Genomic DNA, 27968 nt, shown 5'->3' on the forward strand with positions numbered 1-27968 from the left:
AATTTAATATCGATTGACGTATAAAAATTCCTTAATAAAACATTGTACATGATGCAATTACATTTATCTTCAGGTTGGTGTAAAACTCTCAAAGATGTAGCAGAAAGAGACTTAGAATATACAGTATAATTAAAAATTCTACGCTAAATTTTTCTAATATGTTAAGAGAGAAACCATGCTTATTTTATACACGTCACAGATGTAGAAAGACCCAAATTTTATCAAATATGTTATTTTCATTAGTAAAATAAATTTTTGAATATACTTACCCGATGATCATGTAGCTGTCAACTTTGTTGCCCGACAGAAATCTACGGTCGGGATACGCCAGCGATCGCTATACAGGTGGGGGTGTACACAACAGCGCCATCTGTGAATAGGTACTCAAGTACTTCTTGTCAACAAGAACTCAATTTTCTCCTCGGTCCACTGGTTCTCTATGGGGAGGAAGGGCGGGTCCTTAAATTCATGATCATCGGGTAAGTATATTCAAAAATTTATTTTACTAATGAAAATAACATTTTTCAATATTAATCTTACCCGATGATCATGTAGCTGATTCACACCCAGGGTGGTGGGTGGAGACCAGCATACATGTTAACAAAGAAGCTAAGTATCCCGTATCTTATTTTAGCCGTTATTCAAAATAACAAACATAAAATAAATAAGTACCTGGTAAGGAAGTCGACTTGAACCATTACTCTGCCTTTTTAAGTACGTCTTCCTTACTGAGCCTAGCGATCCTCTTAGGATGCTGAGCGACTCCTAGGTGCTGAAGTATTAAGGGCTGCAACCCATACTAAAGGACCTCATCATAACCTCTAATCTAGGCGCTTCTCAAGAAAGAATTTGACCACCCGCCAAATCAACCAGGATGCGGAAGGCTTCTTAGCCTTCCGGACAACCCAGAAATATTTCAAGAGAAAGATTAAAAAGGTTCTGGAATTAGGGAATTGTAGTGGTGGAGCCCCCACCACTACTGCACTCGTTGCTACGAATGGTCCCAGAGTGTAGCAGTTCTCGTAAAGAGACTGGACATTCTTAAGATAAAAGACGCGAACACTGATTAGCTTTTCCAAAAGGTTGCGTCGAAAATATTTTGCAGAGATCTATTTTATTAAAAGGTCACGGAAGTTGTGATAGCTCTAACTTCGTGTGTCCTTACCTTCAGCCAAGCTTGGTCTTCCTCATTCAGAAGGGAATGAGCTTCTCGTATTAACAGTCTGAAAATAATAGGATAAAGAATTCTCTGACATAGGCAAAGATGAATTCTTAACTGAACACCATAAAGCTTCAGACGGGCCTCATAAAGGTTTTTAAAATAGAACTTAAGAGCTCTACAGGACATAATACTCTTTCTAGTTCATTTCCAACCATATCGATAAGTTTGGAATAACGAACGATATTGGTCAAGGCCGAGAAGGCAGCTCGTGTTTGGCTAGAAAACCAAGATGTAGAACATGTAGCCGTTTCGGATGAAAATCCGATGTTCTTGCTGAAGGCATGAATCTCACTGACTCTTTTAGCTGGTAAAGCATATCAGGAAAAGAGTCTTAAAGGTGAGATCTTTCAGGGAGGCTGATTGAAGTGGTTCGAACCTGTCTAACATAAGGAATCTTAGAACCACGTCTAAATTCCAACCAGGTGTAACCAAACGACGCTCCTTCGTGGTCTCAAAAGACTTAAGGAGGTCCTGCAGATCTTTATTGTTAAAAAGATCTAAGCCTCTGTGACGGAAGACTGATGCCAACATGCTTCTGTAACCCTTGAAAGTGGGAGCTGCAAGAGATCGCTCTTTTCTCAGATATAAGAGGAAGTCAGCTATTTGAGTTACAGAGGTACTGGTCGAGGATACGGAAACTGACTTGCACCAGTTTAGGAAGATTCCCCACTTCGATTGGTAGACTCTAAGGGTGGATGTTCTCCTTGCTCTAACAATCGCTCTGGTTGCCTCCTTCGAAAAACCTCTAGTTCTCGAGTCTTTCGATACTCTGAAGGCAGAGAGACGAAGAGCGTGGAGGCCTTGGAGTACCTTCTTACGCGTGGCAGACGTAGCAGGTCCACCCTTAGGGGAAGAGTTCTGGGAACGTCTAATAGCCATCGAAGTACCTCGGTAAGTTATTCTCTCGCGGGCCAGAGGGAAGCAACTAGTGTCAACTTTGTCCCAACGTGAGAGGCGAACTTCTGCAGTACCTTGTTGACAAACTAGAACGGAGGGAATGCATATAGATCTAGATGAGACTAATATAATAGAAAGGCATCTAAAAGAACCACTGCTGGGTCTGTTGAGAGCCTCTTGGACATCGAGGTTGCGAAGAGATCTATGGTTGGATGGCCCCAGGTGACCCAAAGTCTCTTGCATACAACTCTGTGGAGGGTCCAATATGTTGGAATTATTGTCCCTTCCTACTGAGACAAACTGCTAAGACATTCAAGTTGCCTTGGAAGAAATTTGTTACTAGTGAAAAGTCTAGACCTGTTGAACAGGAGAGGAGGTCACTAGCGAACTCGCACCATGTCAGAGAGTAGGTCCCTCCTTGCTAGGAGATGAACATCAAAGCAGGGAGTTGTCCGTGTTGACCTCCATTACTTTGTCTTGAAGGAGAGACCTGAAGCTTTTCCAGGTCAGACTTACTGCCAGAAGCTTCTTGCAGTTAAAATGCATTGTCCTTTGACGCGAGTTCCATAATCCCGAGCATTCCCTACCGCCTAAGGTCGCACCCCAGCCTACGTCCGATGCGTCTGAGAAGAGAACGTGGTTGGGAGTCTGAACAGTCAGGGGAAGACCCTATAAAAGGTTGATAAAGTCCTTTCCTCAGGTTAGACCAGACTTATCTTCCGGAAACCGGGATCGAGACCGCTTCTAGCGTCTTGTCCTTTTCCAGTGAAGAGCTAGATGAAACCGAAGAGGACGGAGGTGTAGTCTTCCAAGTGACACCAAATGCACCACGGATGACAGTGTCCTAACCAGACTCATCCACAGCCTGACAGGGCCGTATTCCTTCTTCAGCATCTTCTGGATGGATAGCAGGGCTGGGGATTGATCTTCTTGTTCAGCCATGTCCTCATCAGAGGGTTCCTCATCCGAAACTGATGAGGAAACGGCAACGGAGTGGGCAACGTCTGACTCGCTGAATCCGGTCGCACTGGTGGATGCGTGACGGAGCCGGACACAAGATCATGGTACTGCTGCACAGTCTGTGAACTGTCAACCATGGGGAAGCGAGGAAGTACAGCGACAACCCGAAACTGTCTAGACTGTCTGGGTAGTACAGACAACCCCTTATCGGGTTGCTGAGGTTGCCGCACTGCGTCACAACAAGTCACCTCTGCTGGTTGTTGAACGTCTTCCCAGTGACACACTGAACGTCCACAACCACCTCCGAGAGTAGCATAACATCAACGTGCGACTGGCAACCCACACTGGGTCGCACCGGTGGAGGAACCATCTCAACTGGCGGACGTGAGTAGGATACCTCAGCGTCAACAGGGCGTACAACCAACCGGTAGGAAGGTCGTTGGCAAGAAGGGTCTTCTCCGTAAAAAATCCTCTATCAAGGACTAAGCTTGGACTGCATGTCTTGCAACAAAGCCCAAGGTCTATGGGAGCAGGTGTGGCAACAGACGGGGTTAGCGACTGAAGCGGAACCATTTACCCTCCCTGGAAGCATGTTATGCTAAATAAAAGTCCATAGGAGGCTAAGCAGCTTAAGGCTCCTCTCCAAATGACAGAGTCCTCAAGGGAATATCAGAAGGAGGGAGAACAGCACTTTCTCATCTACAGGAACCATATCCGAGAAAAGCTAGGTTCTCTCAGTGAGGGTTTCACTGGTGCAAAAGCAGCAGACCAGAAGGCAACGTTATGAAACTGCTTGACAGTCTGTGAACTGTCAAAAACTGAACTGTCAACCACAACAGGAGCGTGAGGACATACAGCACTGGTGTATAAGTAGCAGACCAGAAGGCAACGTCATGTAACTGTATGACAGTCTGTGAGTTGGCAACAACCAAAGTTGTGTGGGGAAGCCTCAACTCCTGACTGACTAGTTTGCTGCTGGCGAGTGGCGGTAACCACAGTGTGTTGCGGAGGCTGACACACCGTGTCAAAACACGGCAGCTTGTGGTAGCTCACGCACGGCAACGGAGTGCTCTGTGTGTGGGAGTCATCATACATCTGGCAGGGTTGACTGTGCATGGGTGGAGGAGCTCTCACAACAAGAGTGTGAGAGCAGGAAGCCATGCCGGGCGCACAACCGTGGGAGGTGTAGGCCCACGGGTGCATCGTCAACCTTCTCCGCAGTCGGAGTGTGGGAGCTGGCAATAACAAAAGCAGAGTGCTGGTGCGTGGGAGGGGCTGCGGTGGGTTGAGGAGCATGCGGTATGGTATGCGGAGCATGCTGTAAGGTATGCGGCTCATGCTGCATGGTATGCGGAGCATGCTGTAAGGTATGCAGAGCATGCTGCATGGGCTGCGGAGAATGCCGCATAGTGCTGGAACCCGGCAGCTCTACAGAACCTTCCCACTGCTGATGCGGTAGCTCACGCATGTTAGCAGAAGGTGCAGCAAGAACATGCGTCTGGCAGGGTGGACTGCGCATCGGTGGTGGAGCTCTCACAGGTGGAGGGTGGGAGCAGGCAGCCGCAGTATCTGCTGAGCGCACAACCTCGGCGGGTTGTAGGTTAACAGGTGCATTGTCAACCTTCCAGCACGATACTCCTGCATGAAGGAGCAAGCTGAGACTGTATAGTCTGCAGCATGGACCACTAGGGTCTATGAAAGACAACAACAAACGGAGCTACTGTCCGTTGTGACTGAGGGTCTAAAACAGCTGGTGCGGCAACAGACGGAGTTACTGCCTGTTGCGGTACCACCTTGCCTCTCTTGGGAGGTGTGCAGTTGTCGTACTGCAGCGAGTCCGAACTGACCCAGTGGCTACACCTAGGCCGTTGGACTTGCGCGGAAGGGACCGACTTGCACTTAAAAGCTGCAAGAATTGGTCCATGGTTTCTGCGAGAAACCTCTTCCGCAGACGAGGAATAAATGGGCTCTCTCGTCTTTGTGTGGGTGGGGTGATCACGTCGGCAACGTGTGTAGATACACCCGAAACCACGGAGGGAAACGTCTGTTCGTCGATCAAGGCCTGTGGAACCCATAAGTCCTTCGACATTACTTCTCCCCTGGGCTTGGGAGCTTGTAAGAGGTATCGGACTAGGTGAACAACTGGCACGAACAGACGAACCCTCGAACGCAACACTGTAACACTTTGCGCCTATCACTTTATCACTTTTGATTTCCTGTTTGCACTTATTTCACTGAACTCGAAACTTTAAGTGGTTTGTACCTGAAACACGCAATCCTATCCTTCATTAAAAGGTAGTAATTGCGAAAACAGTATTACAATGTAACAGAAAAACATAATGAAAGATAAAGAATTCAGTGGCTGGAAAAGAGACTAAACACTAGATCAAATAAACTACGTTTAAAATCTCTCACCGCATAAAGCCTGGGAACAAGAATAAAACTCTAGAAACGTTTTACCTTCTTCCCCTATAGCGACTAGGGAGAAGAGCAAAAAACCAGAACAACGTTACCCGCTTGAACGAAACGTTTATCCTCCTCTCTCTCCCTCCGTCTCTATCTCTCTCTCTCTCTCTCTTGACTTAGAACCTGAGAGATGAGCCCAATTATATACAGTATATCGTTAAAACATATTATTTGTTAAAGGAAAAAAACTGAAAGGTTTCCCAAATAAAAAGTTCCTTTATTAGAATTAAATCCATTTAAGCTAAGAAAGAATGAACGAAACGCTAGAATCGGTTTACTCTTACTGCAACGTGAAACCGTGAAATACTCTCTCTCTATCGTAACGATAGAGCGCAAGTTGAACGTTCTGAACGTCAACAACTGCGGAGACTAAACAAAACGTTAGTTCAACTTTGAAAACAGTACGAGACTATCAAAGAAATTCTTTCAAAAACATTAAAATTAAAATAGCATAAATTCTTAACAGGAAAAACGATATGACGGGCTCAATGTTAATTAACTTCGGTTCCAAGTAAGGACCGCCTACTATAAGGAAAGGTCGCATATAAACAAACATAAAAATTAATTTTTATAAGTTTATAATAAATGGAAAGTTAATCGAAGAGGCCTATAAATGGCGGAGAGATATAAAATAAATCTATAACTTTGTTAAGCAAAATTACCAAAAACCTAAACACACTTCCGTCTAAGGGAAGGGTGGGTCATAAAAAGTGAAAGAGAGTCTATTCTCTCTTCGACACCAACACTTCCGTCTAAGGGAAGGGTCGGCCATTTAAAAGTGAAAGAGAGTCCATACTCTCTTCGTCACCATAATAAAATCTATCCAAAACGAGTTCAAGTTTTGAAATGAAGATAAAACCCCTGCATAGCGAAAGCTCAAAACTGGAATAGTGTACTTCACCAAAAAGTTGTGAAAACAAATCCAGTTAGGGACGGCGTATTAGTAGGTCTTGCCGGAGGCACGACAGAGGAAAAATTGAGTTCTTGTTGACAAGAAGTACTTGAGTACCTATTCACAGATGGCGCTGTTGTGTACACCCCCACCTGTATAGCGATCGCTGGCGTATCCTGACCGTAGATTTCTGTCGGGCAACAGAGTTGACAGCTACATGATCATCGGGTAAGATTAATATTGAAAAATGACTTTTTTTTTACTTGTAAATGGAAAGTTTTTTTTTTAGGTAACATATAGGTAGCAATTACGCAATCCTTTGCAAATTTTTTTCAACGCAAGACATTTCTTTCAGACTTAAATTAAGATGGCAAAAGCATATCTACTTATATACAATTATAATTCAACATTTGATTTCAAATTATGTCTCAATATAAACCATCAAAATATTTTCCATTTAAAAAACCCCCTTAGTCATCAAATTCCTTATTCCCTTTAAAAAACACATAGTTCAGTAATGCAATTAGTTACAAATACTGTAGTACACTATACCGATGATAACAAATGCCTAATTTGCAACCTTGTTTTCAGGAATTACAAAATGTTGGATACATCACAAACATCTGTACATTTCTAAATTCTTTTTCATATTTGTATGATCTGAAACTTTTCTTCATTAACTGAATTTTCCTTTTAAATTTCTTTCTATATTTAATGGAAATAATTCTTACTTTGCAATTCTTTACTTTTAGGTTTTGGAAAATGTTCTTTAGAAATAAAAATGAATTACTTTACATTTTCTTACTTAGGATGACACTATGAAGCCTTTACCCATCTTCCAGAAAGAGAGCAGAACTTATGTCAATTTAAACTTGCCATAAATGGACATGGGTTCACCAATATCACAATGAAGTGCATGAACTTATATTCTTGAAAATATATCGACAGAATAGTAATCTGAAAAGTTTTTCTTCCTCATTTTTTACCTATAGCTTATCTACTGTATACAGTATTTGATAACGGCAGACTTTCAACACGATAAAAAAACAACAAAAGTAATAACATGATTGTTTAACCCTTTTACCCCCAGTCTATTTGGAAATTTCCAACCCTTAACCCCCAAGGGTTTTTTATTCAACCACATTTTGCAGTATATATTTTTCAAATTGCTCTAACAGCCTTAATTTTTGTCATAGAGAGGTCAGGTTGGTCTCATTCTCTTGGAAAATGCCTGAATTTTTACAAAAAATTATCAAAAAAAAAAAAAAAAATATAAATAGCATTTTTTTGCAGGGACGTACCGGTACGTCCATGGGGGTAAAGGGATGTGTTTTGTGAAACGTACCACTACGTCCTTTGGGGGTAAAAGGGTTAAGATGTCTTTGGAATAAGAAAATGCCTCTATTCACAGCAATTGGTCTTTTTAAATACTGCTCTTGACCGAGTGAAGATAAAATACATTACGCAATAAAATGCTTCTTACTACATTTCACTCATCACTTATTATGCTTCTTCAAGAAATTAACCACAATTTTCCTTCAAAGTAGTACTTCTGGAATGATGCATTGATCCACAGTAAATACTGTTGTTTGATGCTTTGTTCCTACATACAAATAACATTGAATACCTGTATCAGGTAGATTTCCTAAAAACTAACAATAATTTTTGCTGAAACTTAGCATATCTCTTTTCCCTTTATCAATGCCATTATGTCATTAGCAATTTTGATAATTTTTAACAGTTTGGAAATAGGGTTCAACTTCAACTATAATACAAAACTTCTTCCCATGGACATACCAAAAAGTTAAATGAAAGAAATACTGATAAAATGGTAATAAGTAACTAAAGAATACATTAATTGACAAAGAAAATGCATCTACTGTCTCTGTGACAAGTTGGCTTTGTGGAAGTTTTAGCTTGATAACTAATAATACTGCCATTGTTAGGAAGAACATCTTATTTTGCAAGCTAAACTAATGACAAAATAGAATAAGAATTATCAAGTATACAATAGAGAACATATCTTTGCTATGATTAAAATAAACTAAATTAATAAAATGACTAATGCAATAAGATACAAAATAAAAAATCCATTAAAAAGAAAGCTACTAAGGCATGAAGGCCTTAAAATTATATGCAGATAGTACAATATTAAAAATAAAAATGAAGCTAGCAAACAAAAGTAAAAATAACTTGACCTATAGAAAAATAAACAATCAATAAATATCTTCTAATATGCAGAGACAGAAATGATGAGGTCATGTCTGTGTTCCCTTCTTGTGATATATGATTTAGAAAATGAAAACTATGCTGGGACAATCATCTGTTGTAAACATGATTCACCCTTTCTATATAGAATCAAAAACAATAATAAAATAAAAGTTTAGCTGGGAATTATACTGTACCTTCACTGACAAAGATTTTATAGCGCTATCTTTTTGTTGAAAGACAATTAACCTTTTCATTGATGTCTTTTTTTAATTATGAAAACTAGAAGTGGAACCAATTTCAGCATTTATTTCTCAAGAGGTATTAATAATATTTTCTAGATTTTAAAAAGCATTACTTTCTCATCTCAAGTTCGAATTGTAAATTACCGCACTTGACCATTTTATCCCTTCATTTTAATCTTAGTAATAATCTATTCTTTACTGCCAATTATTTACATATTTTTTGTCAACATTTTTTACCCTGATGATGAGGTCACCCACCTTTAAATCTCATAAACAACATACTCTTCCTAACATATGTAATATCTAACAGGTTACCAAGACCAAAGTAAGTAGGATTCAATGAGACTTAGCCAAAAAGAATCTAATAAAAAATAATTACGAATAATATTTTAGTCTACTATCAATAAATATAATTAAATACTTTACAGTGCAAATAAAAATACATAATGTGAAACCATTCTAAAGATACTATGTCTACTAATGAAATGGGAAACATGAAAAACAATATGCTACCATTAATTCCTTACAGATTCTCTACAATCAAGTCATTCCATCTACAGTACGATCTTTAAACATAAATATTACCTATGCTATTCTGGCGGAGTTACAGCGCACTTAGACAATGCTGAAATGTCATGCAGGACAGAATTTGGTTTCTGAACAGCAACTTTATGAACTGGAAAAGTGAATCATATTATCTTCCCATGTCACTTCACTGACACCATTAATTGTAACTGTCATGAAAGGTAAAATATGTTCCATCACAGTAATGTCTTCACTAACGTAAAATATGGCTAAGGAGGAAATTCTGATGTTTATGATTACCAAAACATTCATTTATAATAGATTCAACTTCACAATCTATAGGTTTATAAAAAATCTATAAGTCTCTCTTATTTCCGACAACAAACACTTTCTATTAAAATGAAGTAGAATCGCTTATCAACTATTGAAAATGGCCAAAAGCAAAGCAAGAGATCTTACAAGCAAGCATCAGCCAAAATTAGACAAAAGGGTTGGGACTTTGCAACTCAAACCTCAAATAAGAACTGTTCTTTAGAGGAAGAAGTAGATGCATGCTTAAGTGAATACCTGTATTATTCATGAAAATTAACAAAATAGCACTTCTTACAAATGTGAGAACTCCAAGCAACAACACTTCTTAATGCCTAAAATCAATACTTTATGTACCAAACAATATGGGTACATCAGAAATCCGGGAGGAAAATTAAACAGATTTAAAGCATCCATACTTCTGATTTCGAGTAACCTTAATTACTGTTCAGAGCAGTGACAAGACCAATGAGAATTATCTCTCTCTCTCTCTCTCTTTCTGCATTTCAGTGTTTATAATAAAAATATCTAGTTCCCATAGAAGGCTTCAATTTCATTCCATCTAACCTCTTTTCCAAGTGAAGTTAGCAACAGATAATTTGTGTAAAAATTACGTACTCTTAAATATCATTTCATAATTCTATAAAGTTTTACATAATTCACCAACTATATATTTCCAAACCAATTAAATGGCAAGTTTACTGATAAACCTTGCACTGCATCTTGAAAGCACAAAACATTCATTTCAAAGGTTTAAGGGCCACTCAAGAACAGTAGAAAATGGATAGTGACAATGCCCTCGCTAGGATAATGCCCTAGCTAGCAGGAAAATGCCTTAAAGACTGAGCACCCAAGACCCCTCTCCACCCAAGCTCAGACCAGGGAGGGCCAGGAAATGGCTGATGATAACTTAACAGGTACTGTAGATCTATAGGTTTTCCCAAATCCCCTATCCTTGGCTTACAAGGATGGTGAGATGGCGGACACTACAAAAAACTATCAAACTTGAGTGGGATTCCAACCCCAGTCCAGCAATCCCCAGGCAGGAATGTTTCCAATAAGCCACCAAAACCCTACTTATTGAGTAATTGTTAGTTTTGTATAAACAAAGAAAACTCAAACGCAAACACAATACTGTATACACTTACACTTCAGATATATATAGAAAAAACAGAAATGACTTTAGGAGTACTCTTCACTTCAAACTAAAATATGTTGAGTAAATAAAAAATGCCCAACATGAGTTTGGATGCATACAACAGATTTTGGGTATGACGTAACTAGTCCTTGTGTGTCTGCATAGTACTTCTAATGAAAATAGGCTGTCAAGATCATCTATGAATGAATAAAGGATTGTTTTTTTCTGATGCAGCTTTGATGTATTCAGTAAAATCAGTTATATTCCTTAGATAGTAAGTGGATTCATCTGTGTAAAACTGTAAAAACAAATTTCGAGCAATAGATGGGTCGTTCATATGAAGAGAATAAGAAGAAGTTTTGGAAAGAAATGAAGAGAGTGAGGAAGGCTGGTTCAAGAATTGAAGAGACAGTGAAAGATGGAAATGGCAGGTTGTTAAAAGGAGAGGAGGCAAGGAAAAGGTTGGCTGAATATTTTGAAAGTTTACTGAATGTTAAGGATAATAGGGAGGCAGATATAATTGGTGTTGCAGGTGTTGAGGTGCCAGTGATGGGAGATGAGAATGAGAGAGAGATTACAAGAGAAGAAGTGAGGAGAGCATTGGATGAAACAAGAGTAGGAAAAGCACCTGGTATGGATGATGTGAGAACTGAGATGTTAAAGAAAGGGGGTGTGACTGTACTTGAATGGTTGATGAGATTGTTTAATATGAGTTTTATGTTGTCAATGGTACCAGTAGATTGGGTTTGTGCATGTATTGTACCACTATATAAGGGTAAGGGAGATGTGCATGAGTATTGTAATTCAAGGGATATTAGTTTGTTGAGTGTGGTTGGAAAAGTGTATGGTAGAGTACTGATTACAGTAATAGGATTAAGGATAAAACAGAGAATGCAATCTTAGAAGTACAGGGTGGCTTTAGAAGAGGTACGGAATGTATGAATCAGATTTTTACAGTTAGGCAGATATGCGAGAAATATTTAGCAAAAGGTAAGGAGGTGTACTGTACGTTGCGTTTATGGATTTGGAGAAAGCATATGATAGAGTTGATAGGGAAGCGATGTGGAATGTGATGAGGTTATATGGAATTGGTGGAAGGTTGTTGCAAGCAGTGAAAAGTTTCTACAAAGGTAGTAAAGCATGTGTTAGGATAGGAAATGAAGTGAGCGATTGGTTTCCAGTGAGAGTGGGGCTGAGACAGGGATGTGTGATGTTACCATGGTACTTGTATGTTGATGGAGAGGTAAGAAAGGTGAATGTTCGAGTGCTTGGGCGAGGATTTGGGAGGTAAATCAGTTGTTGTTTGCAGATGATACTGTACTGGTTGCAGACTCGGAAGAGAAGCCTGGCCGATTAGTGACAGAATTTGGAAGGGTATGTGAGAGAAGGAAGTTCAGAGTTAATGTGGGTAAGAGTAAGGTTATGAGATGTACGAGAAGGGAAGGTGGTATGAGGTTGAATGTCATGTTGAATGGAGAGTTATCTGAGGAAGCAGATCAGTTTAAGTACTTGGGGTCTGTTGTTGCTGCAAATAGCGGAGTGGAAGCAGATGTATGTCAGAGAGTGAATGAAGGATGCAAAGTGTTAAGGGCTGTGAAGGGAGTGGTAAAGAACAGATGTTAGGCATGAATGTAAAGAGAGTTCTGTATGAGAAAGTGATTGTACCAACTGTGATGTATGGATCGGAGTTGTGGAGAATGAAAGTGACGGAGAGACAAAAATTAAATGTGTTCGAGATGAAGTGTCTAAGGTGTATGGCTAGTGTATCTCGAATAGATAGGGTTAGGAATGAAGTAGTGAAGGTGAGAACGGGTGTAAGAAATGATTTAGTAGCAAGAGTGAATATGAATGTGTTGAGGTGGTTTGACCATGTTGAGAGAATGGAAAATGGCTGTCTGCTAAAGAAGGGGAAGAATGCAAGAGTTGATGGGAGAAGTACAAAAGACCAAGGTTTAGGTGGATAGATGGAGTGAAGAAAGCTCTGGGCGATAGTAGGATAGATGTGAAGAGGCAAGAGAGCATGCTATAAATAGGAATGAATGGTGAGCGATTGTGACGCAGTTCCGGTAGGCCTTGCTGCTTCCTCCGGTTGCCTTGGATGACTGTGGAGGTAGCAGCAGTAGGGGATTCAGCATTATGAAGCTTCATCTGTGGTGGATAACGGGAGAGGGTGGGCTGTGGCACCCTAGCAGTACCAGCCGAACTCGGTCGAGTCCCTCATCAGGCTGGGAGGAGCGTAGAGAGGAAAGGTCCCCTTTTTTCATTTGTTTGATGTCGGCTACCCCCCAAAAATGGGTGAAGTGCCTTGGTATATAGATAGACCACACCAAAAACATCAGGGTGCTGTAGTTTTCCCTCCATTTGTACACCTGTCTGTCCATAAATTTGTTGTGCTCACCTTGACATCATGCTCCTTCACAGCTAAAGGGACTTGAACCAAAAATTAGTATAAAAGTAAGCCATCATCCAATGACATGCATGAAAGGAGATTGTTTCTTTTTATTTGTCTGTCTGCCAATGAGTGAGTGTGCAAATTTCCACTTCTTTTTTCTTTTCCTCCTGTACAATCTTTGCCAAAAGGGATAGATATGATTAAAAAATCTGTAAGTCTTTAACTCGACTTCAACTTATAAACAAGAAGAGTTACACTTCATACTTAGCATATTTGCTCTACTATTGAAGCTAAACCATGGCACCATGACCTTCTACCTACAAATACAGTACTGTCACTGAAAGAATCATTGCTTCATAAACACATTTTGTAGTAGGGAAATTTGCAATCACTGTACCTATCGTTACAAAACCTATATTATCTTCCACAAACTTTCAACAATCAAAATGCACTTAGAAAGAAACTTGATTCATATCAAAGCACACATGTATAGCTTTGGTAATATTTTAAGATTGCCTCGGTAAGATACTCTTTCGCTATGGTAAGCAGTTCTTCTAGGGGAGGGACACTCCAAAATCAAACCTTTGTTTCCTAATCTTGGGTAGTGCCATAGCCTCTGTACCATAGTCTTCCACTGTCGTAGGTTAGAGTTCTCTTGCTTAAGGGTACACTCAGGCACCCAATTCAATCTGTTTCCTTAATTCCTTTCTTCACTGGGCTAGTTTTCCCTGTTGGAGCTCTTGGGCCTATAGCATCCTGCTTTTCCAACTACAATTGTAGCTTAGCTAGTAATAATAATACCAATGGTAACATAGTAAACAAGGCAGTCTCTGAGCAGATAGTGATGGATGCTAGAGAAATACACTCTCTAAGTAATGCTTATGGAGAGTTAACCATGCAGATCCTATTTCAAATGTAATTATCACTGGTCTTTCATGGCCACCAAAGGTAATTAAGGTTTTAGTAAAACAAGTGCTTGGATTTGCATATGGACACCAACTACTTGAGCAAAGTAGCCATGAAACACTACTACTGTATGTCTTGTAAATAGGAAACCAAGACTATAAAATAGAGAATACTGTACCAAAATCAGAGATACAGTCTGGGAAAGATTTGCTTGTTGAAAGCTCTGATTATCATATATTCAAGCTAAAACAATTGCTGAAAAATTATCATGCAAAACCACAACACTGCTCAAATGAATACTTATTTGGCACTAAAGTACATATCTAAAAATAAAACCTTTGAAACCCTGAAAATGACTTCTAAATAGGTACATTACTTAACATGATCATGTTCCCATGCAAGTAAGTCAGTGCTTACCACAAACCCACTGGAGATTTGTGTCCTCCGCCAAACTAAGAGGCTCCTCAACAGAGCGAAAACAACACTGACAGGCATAGGCTCGGCCTCCACGAAGTGAATCAAGATGAGATCGTAAACGTTCAAGGTCTGGGTAATTGTTTCTTAAAAAAAGGTAATCAGTGTCTTCCGTCCATATAAATCCTTCAAAAAACACTACGGGTAAATCACATTTGATGCATCGTAATTGATCACAAGACCTGAAAGGAAAAGATCAAGTTATTCCAAGTCTCGCTTGAAAACATTAACATAAAAAACTAACCCTTAAACATTTGAAATTTTTAGATGGAAAGGAATATTTTTTTAAATAAAAGGTATTGGTTAATATGGTCTCCTTAAAAAAATCAAGTACTGTATATCACTTGCATTTCTAAACACAGCAAGGTTTGAGTCAAAATTTACACACTCGTCAGTAGTAAAAAAAAAAATTGTACACGTTACGATAATATAGTAACGTGACTACTGTATCTATTCATGGTATTTACTTGCATGGAATTATTGATACTATCTTCACAATCAATGTTCAAGAGAAGGAAGAGAGTGTTTTATTTATAAGTTAACCCGTTGTGATTCTGATGTGTCAAACAAATGCTTTTCAATACCCAGACGTTGAGAGATATATTAGTTTTCCAAATGCCATTATCCATGATGGAACATTCCAGTAATGATAAGCATGAAGTACAATTGGCCCTCTAAATCCACAAGAATTGCACTTGAGCCTCTGCTGTGGGTTAGGAAATCCACAGATAATAGATTACCATATTTCTATGTAAATTTTGGGTTACAGTGCTTGTAAATATCTACGTACTGTAATTTTTCTTTAAGTGCATGGCCCACTACAGTACTAAATGTACTATCCTGTAAAAATAACACATTACTCTCTTACACTGTACTGGCAATGTTACAATGCACACCTATCCCTATCATATACATACTTTGCATTAGATGTCCCTTAATGTGTTATACTGCAATAAACTGTTTAGTATAAAAAATAAAATTACAATATTGTATATTGTATATTACTGTATCAATAACATAATTCTGTCCAGTATAATAATGAAACTGTAGTAATATGACAAATTCGTAGGTAATTTGTATTTTTCCTAACTATAAAAACCTTAGCTATTTAATATGGGTAATTACTTTCGGCATAGCTGAAATGACGAGCCATTAGAATTTTAACGAGGGTTTACTACCCGACTGCTAGTTAGCAGGGGGAGTAGGGAGGGTAGCTTGCTACTACCCCCCCCCCCCTCTCACACACACCGGTGCTGAGCTCACTTTGCTTAGAGGTAGGACTTCACGGGGGATAGGGCTGGCGGGCAAGTTTGATTAAATAGCTAAGGTTTCTATAGTTAGGAAAAATACAAATTACCTAAGAATTTGTCATTTGTTCTGTAACTGAAATACAAACCACGCTATTTAATATGGGTGACTCACCCCTTAGGAAGGGTGGTAAGTCCCAGCCAGTACTGGGTTTTGGCTTTGCCCGGGGACTCAGTATCTGAGTGTGTCAGCACTCAACAATAAGGAGTTCCCGCACCTTGCTAGCACCCTGCTGCGCAAGGGCTGCGGCCTACGTAAGCTGTGTGTGAAGGTTTGAAGAGTGACTCATCCTAGGAAGTTAACCTGTAGTCCTTTAGATGGAAACTTTAGGCTAGGACTCTCCCAATACCACCTCGTCAGGGTATGGGGACGTGACAGTATTACAGTAGCTTAATACTAGGAACACAAGGACACATGGTTTACCTGCAGTGGTTCGAGGTCAGCTGTGCAGAGAACCCAGGATGCTGCTTTCCCCAAGAGAGGGGAGGATGAAGAAAAGAATACGGGCCAGACAAACCTTTTCATTCATGCAGACTAAAACCAGGTAACAATGCCCTCAACCTTCTGCTACTTGTCCATTAAGAAGCCTGAGGTTAAAACCAGATGTTGTGCAGCCACCACAGGACCGATAGAGAACGTATCGAGCCTCCTGTGGGTCACGTCTTGCAGGTAGTGGGCTGTGAAGGTCATCTGACGCTTCCAGACGCCTGCTTGTAGAACCTGCGTCACTGAGAAGTTCTTTTTGAAGGCCAGGGACGTAGCTATGCCCCTGATATCATGTGCTCTAGGGCGACGTGACGGAGGAGGGTCAGGATTCAGGGACAGATGGATTACCCTACGAATACATTCTGAGATAGTATTCTTGGTAACCCTCCTCTTTGTTCTCCCAGTGCTCACAAACAATGCCTGCACTTGGGGACGAACTGCAGCAGTTCTTTTGAGATATAGCCTCAGACTCCTTACTGGGCACAGTAGGAGATGGTCTGGGTCATCTGTTACAGAACGAAGACTCGAGATCTGGAAAGAGTCGAACCGAAGGTCTGGCACCCCGAGATTCCGAGTCTTAGCAACAAACTCAGGGACGAATCTGAACGTTACCTCCCCCCATCCCCTTGAATGGGCTTTGTCATACGAGAGACCATGAAGTTCACAGACTCACTTGGCCGAGGCCAAAGCTAGTAGGAACACCGTCTTCCAAGTCAGGTGGCAATCTGAAACCTGGCGTAATAGTTCGTAGGGAGGTCTCTTAAGAGACCTGAGAACTCGAACCACGTTCTATGGAGGAGGTCTCACTTCCGACTGAGGGCAGGTAAGTTCATAACTTCGTATGAGTAGGGAAAGTTCCAGCGAAGAAGAAATGTCCACTCCTTTGAGCCTGAAGGCTAAACTTAAGGCCGAGCAATAGCTTTTCACTGCCGAGACTGAAAGGCGCATTTCTTCTCGCAAATACACGAAGAACTTCGCTATTGCTGGAATAGTGGCATCGAGTGGAGAAATACCCCTTCCACGACACCAACCACAGAAAACTCGCCACTTTGCCTGGTAGACCCTTGCGGATGACCTTCGCAGGTGTCCAGACATCCTGTTTGCAACCTGTTGCGAAAATCCTCTCACCACGAGGAGATGCTGGAGTCTCCAGGCGTAAAGTCGAAGCGAAGCTACGGCTTTGTGAAAGATGTTGGCGTGTGGTTTGAGTAGCTCGTGTCATGGAGGGAGTTCTCTCGGAAGTTTCGTTAGGAGTTGCAAAAAGTCTGGAAACTATTCCGCGTGATGCCATAGCGGAGCTATAAGGGTCATCGAGAGATTGACCGATATTCTGGTCTTGTTGAGTACCCTCCTCATCAGACAGAACGGGGGAAAGGCGTATACGTCAATGTTGTCCCACTGTTGTTGGAAGGCATCTTGCCAGAGTGCCTTGGGATCCGGGACTGGGGAGCAGTACAGCGGGAGCTTGAAGTTCAGCACTGTAGCGAACAGATCCACAGTCGGGGAACCCCACAAAGTCAGGACTTTGTTGGCTACTAGATGATCCAAAGACCACTCGATACTCACTATCTGAGACGCTCTGCTCAGACTGTCGGTGAGCACATTCCTCTTGCCTGGAATGAAGCGAGCCGACCCACCACTGAAGATCCGTCCGTTCCGCAGGACCCATAGGGATCATGATATCCGGGGAATCATGACCTTGATTCCACCGGGACTTGAGTCGCCACTGGAGAGATCTCATTCTGAGGCGACCGTTGGGAACTAGACGGGCCAAGGATGAGAGGCGACCGTTGGGAACTAGATGGGCCAAGGATGAGAGGCGACCGTTGGGAACTAGACGGGCCAAGGATGAGAGGTGACCGAGGAGACGTAACCACGATTGGGCTGGGAGCTCTTCTCGTCTGAGGAAAGGACTCGCAACCCTCCTCAGCCTTGCTATCCTGTAGTCTGATGGGAAGGCTTTGTGGAGATTGGTGTTTATGATCATGCTTAGATATACCAGTCTTTGAGTAAGAAGCAGAGAAGACTTCTCGAGATTTACCATGATCCCTAGATCTTGGCAAAGTCCCAGAAGTTTGTCTCGGTGTCGAAGAAGGGCTGACTCCGAGTCTGCTAGGATCAGCCAGCCGTCCAGATAACGGAGGAGACGGATGCCGATCCTGTGTGCCCACGACGATATTAGGGTGAACACTCTGGTGAAAACCTGAGGTGCTATGGAGAGACCGAAACACAGCACCTTGAACTGGTAGATCTTGTTGTCTAGGCTGAATCTTAAGTACTTCCTTGAAGACGGATGGACTGGAATCTGGAAGTACACGTCCTTCAGGTCCAGTGTACACATGAAGTCTTGCGGTCTCACTGCAAGTCTGACCGTGTCTGCCGTCTCCATGCTGAACGGGGTCTGCTTGACAAACCTGTTCAGAGCTGAGAGGTCGATGACTGGTCTCCAGCCTCCAGACGCCTTCTTTACAAGAAAGAGTCGACTGAAGAAGCCTGGGGACCCATCGACGACCTCTTGGAGAGCGCCCTTCTTCAACATGGTCTTGACTTCTGCCCGAAGGGCTTGCCCCCTTGCCGATCCCATGGCAAGGGAGCTCAACGACACTGGATTAGCTGTCGGGGAGGTAGAGATGTTGTGAATGGGACGCGATATCCTTAACTGATTATGGAAATCGTCCAGGAATCGGCCCCGAGTTGCTGCCACCTGTTTGCGCAACTTTGTAGGCATTCCCCCACTGGTGGACATGCAGGGGGACTGCCAATCCTAGCGTTTGCGGCCTCGGCCACTCCCTCTAGGATTCTTTCCTCCCCTGGAGGACTTTTTGCCTTTCTTGTCCTTGACAAGAAAGGCTTCGTGGTCTTGGTAGGAAGTGGTTGCTGGGTTGCTGGAGGTTTATAGGGCTTCGATGTTAAAGCCCTATGTAGGAGAGAGTCCTGGTTGAACTTTCTCCACCTCTCAGCCACCTGCTCCAGGTCCTTAGGCTCAAACAAATTCTTCCCCAAGATGGAAGAATGTCTGAGCCTGCTGATCTCGGTACTGGGGACCTTCTGGTGGAATCTCTCAGACACCGCATCTCGACGCTTCAAGATGGTATTAGCCCACAAGTTCGAGACTTGGTGAGCTAGAAACTCGATGGTACGAGTGCCTGAAAGTAGAAAGGTCTCCATGGCCTTCCTGGTACTCTCTTTGGACAAGTCCTCAGATCGTAACAGGATGCCCAGTGACCCTAGCCAGATGTCCAGCCATGAAGTTGCCTGCATGGCACACTTGGCCACCTTCTCCTGGCTAAGGATCTCCGTAGCCGAGAACGACACTTGCCGGTTGGAGTCTCTCTCTAGAGGGACTCCCCTGGTAAGCTCTTCCAAAGAAAGGTGTAAGGGAAGAGCTAAACAAGTCTCCTCTATGATGTCAAACTACCTCCTCTGATGGACACGAGGAGGCGGGAGGAGTTTGTTACCGGCGCTGGATCGGCTGGAGGAGGCAAGCTCGGAGAGCTGGCCTTCGACCTTATCTCTGGCACTCTTAACCCCTTGGGACCAGGGCAAAGCCGCGCTGGCCTTAAAGGGTTTTGAGTACCAAAGACTCGGTCCAAGACCGAGTTCTTGCCCTCACGAGAGGGAATCTCTGGATCTGTGAACCCATTGAGATTCCTCATAAGGGTCAGAACTTGCCAGAACGCTTACTCTGACTCCTGTAGCTCTCCTCCTGAAGGGCTGGCAGCAAAGTCTCCTCTCCCCAAAGGCTCTTCTTGGGGTGACTCGTGGACGTTCTCCGAGGGCTTGGCTGGCTCTGGTCTAATCCTTGAGGACGACTTCGGTAAATTCTTGGAGTCCTTCGACTCCCTCCTGGGAGGGATGCAGGACTCCAACAGTGATGGTGGGAGGCTCTTCTCCACCCCTACCCGAGAAGACTTCTCTGCGTGAGGTGGGGTTTCCCTCATTGGTGCGATGGGGGAACGCCTCACCTCACGCGACTCCCCTGAGGACGGGAAATCTTTGTCCAAAGGGGAGGGAGAGAAAGTCTTGGGGGGGGAGGAGGCCTCCCTCAAAGACTTCCGAGGAGTCAGCTTCGCCCTTGGAGAAGTTACCACGTCAGCTACTCCTCTCTTCTTCTTCAGGGGAGTCAAAGCTGCCACTGATTTGTGGCCCAGCTCAGAGAGAACAGGCTTAAAATCCTACATGAACGCTCTGACAAGGGACCCAAACCAGGGCTGCTGACTGACAGCTGTGCTGTCAGACACTCCCTCTGGAGGGAAGGGGATCGTTCGATCCCTAGGAGGAGTTACCAAAGTAGGGTCTGCCTGAAAGGAAGAAGAAGGAGAAAAGTCCCTGGATCTATCCGGAGCTCTTCCTCCCTCCGGCGAGCGCGCTGCTCTGCGCTGGGGGGGGGGGGGGGGGGGGGGGGGGTGACGATGACCTGGCCGCGTGGCATCCTGCAGCCTCGCGCGTGGCGTCCTGCAGCCTCGTGCGTGGCGTCCTGCAGCCTCGTGCGTGGCGTCCTGCAGCCTCGCGCATGGCGTCCTGCAGCCTCGTGCGTGGTGTCCTGCAGCCTTGCGCGTGGGATTGCGCTAGGGGTCGCACTGGCTCTCGCGCGATAATATTTTGCCTGGAGCGTGGGACTCCAGCTCATGGGGACCTAGCACGTGAATTCTGAAGGTATGAGGTTTTGTGGGCGTGAATCTCCAGTGCATGGCGGAGGTAAGCATGGAGTCTTAACATGTAGGTTTACTGTCTGCAGGGGCTACAAAAGTGGAAACTTTACAAGCTGAGATTCCTCGGGCAAGAATCTTGCATGTGGGGACCTTGTGCATGGAAATCTAAAACTTAAGACGAGATGCTCTAACGTCTCTAGCCTTACTAGAAGGTGATCGTAAGCTCCCAGGTACACATAAGGGTGATCGTGTGAGTAAAGGAAAGTGTACGCGCAGACAAGATATTGAGTGTGAAGATGTACAAAGCTGACAAGACGAATGTGCTTTTGCTGGTGGTTTTGAATACAATTACATGCAAATATTGATTGATGATTATCTTCCAACTCAACAGGAATCTTATGCAGCAGTTACATATAAGTAAATCTATGGTGCATGCATCAATAGGCCCTAGGCTTCCATTTTGAAAAATGGATTAGATTGTTGTTATTTTTATGCCCACCAAAAAGTAAGGCATTTTGATTCCTATCACATAACGTAAATATAAAGTAGACCTAGTGATCGAATCCGATGAGTGACCAGCTTACTGATATTGAAGGAATATTGACTGTCAGTACAAAATAGTTAATCAACAAAATTATGTTAAAACTAACATCAGGTTGATACACAGGAAATTGAGCTATTGCTTCAATGCCAAGATTGACATTCTCCAAAAGAAATGAGTACCACCTCAAGACCATTTTCGATCTTATATGGATCACTGTTGTTAGGAAATGCTCAAGAAAAAGTATGACCAGTCCACTGCTTTTTAAATATCAAATGAGTTAAGAAGCCTTAAATGTTTCTTTTTATCACATTTCTTTCCTATATGGCATACTAGAAAAGTAACTTAAAGCCTACTTACTTAAATAATATATTAGAAGCTCCTATCTAGCTGTACGCTTATGGGTAATAGAATGCAAAATGTATGGTAGAACTACCACTACAAAATAGAATTTCAATGTACTGTAATTGCATATTTCATCAAGTGGCTGATCTTATTAACTCACCTTTTGGTGGCTACTGTTGACATTCCTAATGGCAGAGAAGTACCACCTATAAGAGGGGTAGTACACCTTTTTGGGCTTTCTTCATGAGAAAGGGTGGCACTGCCTGTTCTACAGGGAGAAGGTGGAGGCGGTTCAAAGTCTTCCAGAAGGTCATTCAGATCATCTGTTTTAACGCTGAAAAATACAAATAGCATTGTTTATTAAGCACTTGTCATAAAGGAAAAGTCTGAAAGTGAAATTAAAAAATCAATAGAATCCTGCAAATATTAACTAAGGGCTTCTATTACTTCTTTGCAAGCACAAACTTATATTTAGCAAAACAATACGCACATGAGGAGCTGTCATTCATGGGAGAAGGAGGAACTTCATTTAAAAGTTACGAATGACATGAATTATATAAACCTTTGTTTCACCATAATCCCATAACTTTTACACAGCCTTATCATGCATCACATGAAAATCCTACCAACCTTATTTAAAAAAAGGAAAAGCTCTGTTCCTCCCATTGAGGAAGCAATGCTCATTTAGTCCCCCCCTAGTAGCTAGATATGCAAACTTATTTATACCCCAATTCATCCCTGACTGTTTTTGAACTTTTAATTCATCGACTGACATTCATGAGAGTTCCAGCACATGAAACCAGTCTTATTAGCTTCCAGTTATTCTAAAATAATCCTTTTATGATGGTTCTTCTATGTTTATTCATCTTGCTGCTGATTACAGAATAAATTCTTCATAAGTTTGCTTTATTTTCTATTGCATTTCACTCAAACCAACCAAAAAACTCTTTCTATTTTTTTACGAGGAAGTTGTCATGTGAATAGCACATTGGACACCCATGTGAATAGCCATTTCTGTAATTAAAAAGAATTTGGAGTTGTATAGTTGTACAGTCTATCTGAGTAAAGAACTGTTAGTGATCTGAGCTTTCAGGAAGTGTTGTAAACGTTTAGATAACGTGCGGTAAGTGCAAATGGTATTTCTGTTTTAATGGTAGCATCTAGAGGTTTTTAACAGTTTTTAATATTCTACTGAAGAAAAGTACCTCTATAAATTTTTGGATACTCTTTGGGTCACTAGGAGCGGAGACCTTATTAGAGGAGCGAACTTTTGATTTTTTTCCAAATTCTCTAATTCTTATTATCAAATTCCTTCTTTGTTTATTACAAAGACCTGACTTTTAGTTGAATGCCCACTTTCCAACACCAGTGTTTCTTTGCAGCATTAGAAAATACATGAATTAAGACAGATAGGTACTAGGAACTGAGAGAACCAGGTTTGAATGTCATGAGTTACTAAGAACAACAGACACACTATTATTTCTGATCTAGATATTAATCTTTGGCACCATCGTTCAATTAGTTCATTATGCATGTTGCATAAGATTTTTCATAATTCTGACCATCCTTTTCATTCAGATCTTCCAGGACAGTTCCATCCTGTTTGTAATACTAGGCATGCAGTTAATTCTAATAGTCAGGGCTTCTCCATCATGAGGCTCAATACTACACAGTATTGTAGTTTTATTCCAGCTGTGACTAAGTTGTGGAGTGATTTTCCTAATTGGGTAGTTGAATCAGTAGAACTTAAAAAGTTCAAACTTGTAGCATATTTTTATGTTGAACAGGCTGACATAAGTCTTTTTTATAGTTTATATATGACATATCTGTTTTGTTGTTACTGTTTTTTTTTTTTTTTAAATATTTTATTGTTAAGTTTTTCTCATATTATTTATTTATTTATTTCCTTTCCTCACTGGGCTATTTTTCCCTGTTGGAGCCCTTGGGCTTATAGCATCTAGCTTTTCCAACTAGGGCTGAAGCTTGGCTAGTAATAGTAATAACAATAATAATAATAAATTTAACTGGTAGTCACCATGCTTTAATCATCTCTATCACTAACATTGTTTTTACCCCTCTCTCTCTCTCTCTCTCTCTCTCTCTCTCTCTCTCTCTCTCTCTCTCTCTCTCTCTCTCTCTCTCTCTCTCTCTCTCTCTCTCCCTCCCTTGTGATTCCCAGTAGATCTGATATGTGGTGCCACTGGGCAAACCTACCACAAGCCTATAACTCTTAAAAATTTCATGTAATCTATACTGCGTGATCCAGGCTCTTCTGCTCCGATTTAGTTTGAGATTTTAAAAAGAAGTAATCTGGTAGAAAAAATGAAGGATTTAAAAGCTATGTCTTTGTCTTTTCCAGATATGACAGAGGATGTTGAGTTGGTAGCAAAATAGTTAGTGATAGAGCCAAGTGAATAGATAACAAAAGAGAAAATGACAGTTGAATCTATACTAGGGCAGTTGGTTAGTGGCATATGGTGAAAAGGGGAAGCCCCTCATCTTTGCACTGCATAGGTACATTGGTATTTAAACAAGTGGATAAAGGATTAAAAGACAGGTCCTTATTTCAAGTTGATTTTTTATAAGGGGTGGCATATCATATAACATTCTCTCCTACCAGATGTACAACTGCATGTTAATATGTTTTCTTAATAAACTTATGCTGGCGTAAGGATATCAAAAACACCTATCCTAAAAAGTCAGCAGTGATACAGCAGACAAGACATCCCAGCAGCCAAAAACCCTCATAAAAGATGTCAATGGGGCAAAGTATACAAATATACCGAATTGGCCAGGCAAACCATACAAATGTACACAGATGAGAGGAACAACACCCACAATATGAAAACTCATACTGTATTCATTATCTACTGGGGAATACTGGATGCAATCATCAGTTATGAAGGACTGCCATTAGTAAAAGGAAGTAACACTTCACGCTTTCATGAAAGAAGAAAGTTCCTGCCAAAATTATCCTCCCATCCTTATAAAATGTATTTACCAAGGCCACTATTCCTCACCTTCTTTTATCTTCATGATTAACATGCTCAGAGGTGGACAATGTCTCCTCAACTTCATCCAGAAGGTCATCCAAATCATCCGCCATTTTATCTCTGAAAAAATAAAAAAATACTCAGTCTAATCCACAGCAAGGAAATATTAATTGTACTAAACTAGCTACTCGATACTATTAATAAATTCTGAAAGAACATGACAAATTCGAAGATAATTTGTATTTTTCCTAACCATACAAACCTTAGCTATTTACAAAGGGTATTACTTTTAGCGTAGCTGAAATGGCGAGCCATTAGAATTTAACGAGGGTGTATTACCCCCGCGCTAGTTAGTGGGGGGGTAGGGGAGTGGTAGCTAGCCACCCCTCCTCCCCCTCACACACAGGTGAATACTCACTTTCACTTAGAGGTAGGACTTGTCTTGGGGGACAGGGCTGGCGGGCAAATATGTGTAAATAGCTAAGGTTTGTATGGTTAGGAAAAATACAAATTATCTTCGAATTTGTCATTTGTTCCGTAACCGAAATACAAACCACGCTATTTACAAAGGGTGACTTATCCCTTAGGAAGGGTGGAAAGTCCCCAGCCATACTGGCTTTGGCTTTACCCGGGGACTCAGAATCCGAGTGAGTCGCACTCGAGAAAAGGAGTCCCTGCACCTCACAAGTTCCTTGCTCCGCAAGGAACCATGTGGCCTACGTAAGCTTGTGTGTGAAGGAAGAAGTGTGACCCGTCCTAGGCAGTTGACCTGGAGTTCCAGAAGGAACTCTGGGTTAGTACGTTCCCAATACCACCTCGTCAGGGTATGGGGGACGCGACAGTATTGACTCAATACTCGGAACACAAGGAAGCATGGTTTACCTGCAGAGGTTCGAGGTCAGCTATGCAGAGACCAGGATGCTGCTTCCCCGTAGAGGGGATGATGAAGAAAGAAGTAAGGGCCAGACATACTTCTTTCGTTCATGCAGACTAAAACCTGATAACAATGCCCTCAACCTTCTGCTACCTGTCCAAAAAGGAGCCTGAGGTTAGACCAGCTGTTGTGTAGCCACCACAGAGCGATAGAAAACGTATCGAGACTCCTGTGGGTCACGCCCTGCAGGAAGCGGGCTGCGAAGGTCATTAGACGCTTCCAGACTCCAGCTTGTAGCACCTGCGTCACAGAGTAGTATTACTCGAAGGCGAGGGACGTTGCGATGTATCCAACATCGTGCTGTAGGGCGACGTGACGGGGGAGGGTCTGAAGACAGGTCAAGATGAATGTCCTTGAGTCCGGGCTGAAGAGGTATACTGGTGACTCTCCCCCCATGTCCTCCTTGTGCTCCCAAATCGGCTGCAACTGAGGACAAACTGCAGCTGTTCCCAGCGCTAACCTCTCGATTCTTTACTGGCAAGAAAGAGAAGGTCTTGGGACATCAGACACAGAATGGAGACTCGAAATCTTGAATGAATCGGACCGAAGGGCCGGGACCCTCAGATTCTGAGTCTAGCCAACAACTCAGGAGCGAGCCTGAATGTTGCCTTCCCCTCTTCCTTAGAAAGGGGGGAGTAGTAAGAGACCAAGAAGATTGCTTACACACTAGCCGTGGCCAGAGTGAGCAGAAGACCCAAGGCGGAATACAATCCGAGGCCTGTCGTAAAAGGGTCTTGAGAAGATCTCTTAAAGGACTAAAAGTCCGAGCCATGCTCCAAGTTGGAGGTCTTCCTCCGACTAGGGCAGGGACGATCGTAGCTTCGCATGAGCGAGGATAGATCCAGCGGGAAGGAAAAAGTTATTCCTTTAAGCCTGAAGGTCAGGGAAAGGCTGAGCGACAGGCTTCATTGCCGAGAGCGGAAAGGAGTTTCCTCCCGCCGAAAGGCAATAAGACCGTTATTGCTGGAGAAGAGGCCTCAAGGGAAGAGGTATGTCTCCCACGGCACCAACCACCTTAGACTCTTCACTTTGCCTGGGAGACCCCTGTGGATGACTATCGCAGATGACGCGACCTCCGTACCGCGACTGTAGCGGGTTGTCTCTTCTAGAGGAGGAAGCGTAGTGTCTCCAGGCATGAAGCCGAAGCGACGCCCCGGTTCGGGAGAGATGTCGCAGTGTGGTTGCTTGAGTAGTCTGCGCCGTGGGAGAAGCTCTCCCGGGAGTTCCGTCAGGGGAAGCAGAGGGTCCAGAAACCGTTCTGCGCATAGTCCCAGTGGAGCTCTCCCATTAAAAGGTTGACAGACAACCTGGTCTTGTTGAGACCCATTGTCCACAGACAAAAAGGAGGGAAGACGCAGGCGTCGAAGTTGTCCCACCATCACCAGAATGCATCTTGCCAGTCTCGGGGTCTGAGACTGGGGGGAAGACTAGCGGAAGCTTCAGGTTCCAAGCTGTCGCGATCAGGTCCCCCAGACCAGCACTTGCTGGTTACCCAAGGTCAAAGACCCCCAGGTACACTCTCTCTATGAGGCTCTGCTCGGATAGTCTGAGAGAAACATTCCCCAGCCTGGAATGAGAGAGCCGATGGTGGTATTGAGAGAATCTCAATCATCCCGGTATCTCTACTGCAAGATGTGAAGGTGTGAAAATGCGTCCCCTGCTGGTTAGAATGAAGTCGACGCGCAACGGGGCGACTCGGCAGGAGCTGTAGGATCTGAAGAGGGGCCAGACTAAGGCCCCTAAGCCTGCCTGAATGATGGAGAGGTATCCTTCAGGTCTTGACCATAGGCCTGAACCGGGACATGCCCCCCCCCCCCCCCCTTCCTTTGACGAGTCCGAGAACCGCATCAAGAATGTGGGGAAAGGACGAGAATATCCACTACCATCAAGAGGCTCCATAGGTCAACACCCATTGCAGGTCTAATAGTTCCGCTGGTCCCATAGGGCCAGGGAGTCCGGTTAAACATTGCCTGAAGCCACCGGAACTTGGATCGCCCCACATGGAACTTATCCTGAGGCGACCGTTCGGACTATAGACGGGTCAATGAGGAAAGAAGAACTAGGAAACGTTCCAA

The 27968-nt window shown here is 42.7% G+C and overlaps 1 protein-coding gene across 1 annotated transcript in view; it reads right to left on the reverse strand.

The window, feature by feature from the left end:
- LOC137627816 (cilia- and flagella-associated protein 418-like) overlaps positions 1-25065 on the reverse strand; it is a 38831-nt gene extending 13766 nt beyond the window's left edge. The window contains 5 exon segments of the mRNA XM_068359185.1: positions 9476-9566; positions 14578-14816; positions 22127-22300; positions 24987-25023; positions 25026-25065. Of these exon segments, the coding sequence (XP_068215286.1) occupies positions 9481-9566; positions 14578-14816; positions 22127-22300; positions 24987-25023; positions 25026-25065 (576 nt within the window). The 3' untranslated portion in view covers positions 9476-9480.
- Positions 25066-27968: the final 2903 nt, after the last annotated feature.

Source organism: Palaemon carinicauda, chromosome 35 (assembly GCF_036898095.1).
Source record: "Palaemon carinicauda isolate YSFRI2023 chromosome 35, ASM3689809v2, whole genome shotgun sequence".
In the NCBI taxonomy this organism is placed as follows: domain Eukaryota; kingdom Metazoa; phylum Arthropoda; class Malacostraca; order Decapoda; family Palaemonidae; genus Palaemon; species Palaemon carinicauda.